General features: G+C 62.1%; 2 protein-coding genes across 2 annotated transcripts in view; both read left to right on the forward strand.

Annotated features, from left to right (window-relative positions):
- Positions 1–2,154: 2,154 nt before the first annotated feature.
- FAM195A (family with sequence similarity 195, member A) lies at positions 2,155–3,681 on the forward strand. Its single transcript, XM_011962478.1, has 4 exons — positions 2,155–2,174; positions 2,627–2,754; positions 2,992–3,093; positions 3,329–3,681. The coding sequence occupies exons 1-4, from the start codon at positions 2,155–2,157 to the stop codon at positions 3,397–3,399; spliced, it is 321 nt and encodes a 106-aa protein (XP_011817868.1). The 3' UTR covers positions 3,400–3,681.
- WDR90 (WD repeat domain 90) overlaps positions 3,568–3,922 on the forward strand; it is a 19,415-nt gene continuing 19,060 nt past the window's right edge. Inside the window, exon 1 of the mRNA XM_011962479.1 lies at positions 3,568–3,609. Coding sequence (XP_011817869.1) covers positions 3,568–3,609 — 42 coding nt within the window. The remainder of the gene's footprint in view (positions 3,610–3,922) is intronic.

A 3,922-nucleotide genomic window follows, 5' to 3' on the forward strand; every position in this document is an offset into this window, starting at 1 on the left:
CCAGGCCAGGGGTTGCAGTGGTGCAGTCATGGCTCACTGCAGCCTCAACCTCCCGGGTTCAAGCGATCCTCCCACCTCTCAACTTCTTGAGTAGCTGGGACAATAGGCGAGCACCACACCTGGTGAATTGTTAAATTTTATGCAGATGGGTCTCACTATGTTGCCCAGGCTAGTATTCAATTCCTGGGCTCCAGCAATCCTCCCGCCTTGGCCTGTGGAAGCATTGGGGTTATAGGTGTGGGCCACTGTGCCTGGCCCTGCCCTGCCTTTTTTTCTCCTTGCTGCTTTTCGCCACTCCTCATCCCTCACTGACTGGGCGCAGGAGGGGGGTGTCGGGGTCCCTGCGCGTCTCCTCTGGTGCACCCGGAGGGTCACGTCTTGTCACCCACGACGTGTACTGGCTCTGGTTCCTGCCACATGTGGGTCTGGGCACTACCCATGACTGTGACAGGCCAGATACACTTTTGTTTGTTTTTGAGACGGAGTCTCGCTCTGTCACCAGGCTGGAGTGCAGTGGCGTGATCTCGGCTCACTGCAACCTCCCCCTCCCGGTTTCAAGTGCAACCCCAGCCTCCCGAGTAGCTGGTATTACAGGTACCCGCTACCATGCTTGGCTAATTTTTAGTATTTTTAGTAGAGATGGAATTTCACTATGTTGGCTAGGCTGGTCTTGAACTCCTGACCTCAGGCGATCCGCCCTCCTCGGCCTCCCAAAGTGCTAGGATTACAGATGTAAGCCACCAGGCCCTGCCCAGATACACCTTTGAAAAGTTCTTCCGCCTGGTGGGAGACCGGTCGGGGAGGCAGTAAGATAAACTAAGGTGATATAAGTCATTGAGTAGATGAAATGGGGCCATGTGGTCACTGGACCCCAGGGCAGATGGAGGGCATGGGGACCGCCACAGGAAGGGACAATGGCATGAACCCCACAGGGCGAGAAGGGGCAGCCTGCGAGAGCCGGGGGGGGGGTCTGAGGCCCAGTGAGGGCAGGCTGGGGGGTTGGCTTGGGGGCTGCACTAGGTCAGGGCCATGGACTCTGTTGTTGGATTTGCGATGATATCCTAGCGTTGCCCCCACTCAGCATGTGATGTGCTCAGGTGGATTCTCTCCCAAGCCCAGCTTCATGGGCTGAAAAAAGGGTGAGCTGTGGAGGGGAGATGAAAGGATACACTCCACAGCCTTCCACTCCCTGGGCTGGTTTGCCCGGAGCAGTGTCCCTGGAAGTGGGAGAGGTTGGCAGTGGTCCACAGGTGCACGCTGGGTGGGTGCCCTTTTCCCCAGAGAGCAGCGGCCTTACGTAACCAGAACCCCTGAGACGGTGCCTGCCTCCTGGGGCCCATCTCAGCCCGAGGGCCACCACCTCCGCCGTGCGATTCACAGCCCCTGGCAATGTTCTTCTCTTCTTAGACATTGATAATCCAACCTCCAAGCTTTCTTGGAGTTTTTGGCTTTCCAAGATGGGAGTGGGTTGCAGGCAAGAGGGCTTTCCAAGTGGACAAACTTTATTCCCTCTGGTTTGTGCAGAAACTCAGGCAGCGGGCAGGCCTGGGAGGTGCTGGTGCCCCTGCCCCTGTCCCATCTCCACCACCTGCACGTTTTAAGATCCTCTGCAGCCACCAGACCCTGCCAGCCCCGGGGCCGGCGGGACCCTGCGCCCCTCAAGACGCTCCTCTTTATTTTAGTGCCCCTCTCAGCTGAGGAGGAACCGAGAGCGGCGCTGGGGCACCTGAGCCCAGGAAGGCAAGCAGGCCGGCCGGGACCGCGAGTGCCTGGCGGAGCAGGCGCAGCCCAGGACTCCCGGCTCCCACCTCCGGCTGTAGGTGCGGCCCCATTCCCTCCATGGCCCTGTGCCGGGCTTTGTGTGCTCAGGGCTTGGCCAGCTGGGGCCGCCCATCCCTGCCCTAGGCCCTGCTGGCCTGGACGGGCCCAGGGACCTGCTAGACGTTGCGTGCGGCACTGCGGGAGCCATCTCATTTGGCATCGCCCCTTGTCTCGGGCTGGTGGGGAGTGAGTGAGGGTTATAGTCACTCTCCCCACTCAGGGACTGCCTATCCCGGCACCCAGTGCTCATCCCATGGGACCTAGGGGCAGCCAGGGAGAGGGCAGAAGCCCCTCGTTCCCGTCCAGGTCCATCCGTCCACGGAGGGAAACGTCATGGAGATGGAGGCGCTTCTGTGGGGCGAGAATGTGGCCTAGAACTGCACCCAGAGTGGGGGTTTGGGGCAGAGAGACATGGTCATGGACCGGGTCGTGGCTCAGGTCAGAATCTGGGTTGCTGACGGGATGCAGGTGGCAGCACAGGCACCTGCAAGACCCTCGGAGGGGCACGGAGTGGGGCCCGACCAGGGGTCTGGGACACTAAGACTGAGGCCCCCACCCTACAGTCACTCACTTCCCTCAGGGCAGAGGGCTGCAGGTGTAAGCTGAGCTGCCGATGACTTGGGGCCTGCAAGAGAGAGGCCTGGGCCACTGGCTGCTGCAGGTGGCTGCTCTCTGGGGTTCAGGAAGTGCCTAGGCTGGCCGGGTCTGGGGACAGTGGGCTGGCCCGGGGCTGCTCCTGAGTTCTGCCAGGCAGCACCGGGCCTGGGACGGGCACCAACCATGTCCGTCTCCTCCCTTCCTGCAGTCCAGGGCCAAGGCTTGTGTTCAATCGTGTGAATGGCCGGCGGGCCCCCTCCACGTCCCCATCCCTCGAGGGGACCCAGGAGACCTACACACTGGCCCACGAGGAGAATGTCCGCTTTGTGTCCGAAGGTAGCGAGCGGGGCCAGAGGGTGCGGCCCAGGCTGCTGGGTGCAGTAACATGGACCCGGGATGGCCCCACTTCAGGCTGACCCCCAGCTGCTGCAGGGCTGTGCTTTTCCTTGGCACTCTGCCCTTGTGTCCTGTGACCAGCCCTGTGTGGGGTTGGAGTCCAGGGTGACCATCAGGCCCTGGGTGGGCGATGGGGTGCCTGGGACCTGGCTCAGCCCGACTGCCCTCCTCCCACAGCCTGGCAGCAGGTGCAGCAGCAGCTGGATGGTGGCCCAGCCGGTGAGGGCGGGCCGAGGCCTGTGCAGTACGTGGAGAGGACCCCCAATCCCCGGCTGCAGAGTGAGCCCCCCAACCCCATCTCCCCAGGAGAAACCCCCCAGCCCCTCTGATCCTGACCCAGGCCCTGCCAGGTTCCCACCCCAGGGGATGAGGGAGGGGACTCTTGTGCAGAAACCTCTTCTTCCCAGCGCCTGCCGCACTCGGAGTCCGGGTGAGTGGCTTGTGGTTAGCTCCAGGGGAGAGATGCTGGCCAGCCTGGGAGGCAGCATCACTGCCCAGCCTTCTCTGCCCACAGACTTCGTGCCCATTGACCTGGACGAGTGGTGGGCACAACAGTTCCTGGCGAGAATCACCAGCTGTTCCTAGTGGCTGCTGGGAGAGGGCGCTGCTACACAGCCGACCTGTGGCCAGGAGAGAAGCATGGTGCCCCACCCACCCACTGCGCCTGGCTGGGTGCCGGCCACACCTGAAGTGCCAGCATTTGGACTTTTGCACCTGTTGTTCCCTTGGCCCGGCTGTCCCAAGCAAGCTGCCATGGCCAGGGGCCGAACCCATCTGACCTCAGCCCTGCTCACTGTGCCCAGGGACCAGCAACCGGCCCCTGGGGCTGGTGGGGAGGAGCTCCAGGCTAATAAAGTCGAGAAACTGCCTTTTTGGAGTGTCTTTGACTTGGGAGGGTGTAGGGGAGTCCTCATGTCCAGTTCCAGTCCGCAGCCTGGGACACCAGGCCCAGCACAAACTCCCCTTGTAGCCCTGTCCCCTCAGGCCCTTGGCTTCTCACCCAGCTGCCCTCTGACAGGTGGGAGGAACATTGGCCAGCTCACCTTGCTTGGAAGTCTGTGGACCCCACTTTGCTCCTCCTTCCTCTCCCATCGGCGTTGACTGGGAC

Source organism: Colobus angolensis, unplaced genomic scaffold (genome assembly GCF_000951035.1).
Source record: "Colobus angolensis palliatus isolate OR3802 unplaced genomic scaffold, Cang.pa_1.0 Scaffold59, whole genome shotgun sequence".
In the NCBI taxonomy this organism is placed as follows: domain Eukaryota; kingdom Metazoa; phylum Chordata; class Mammalia; order Primates; family Cercopithecidae; genus Colobus; species Colobus angolensis.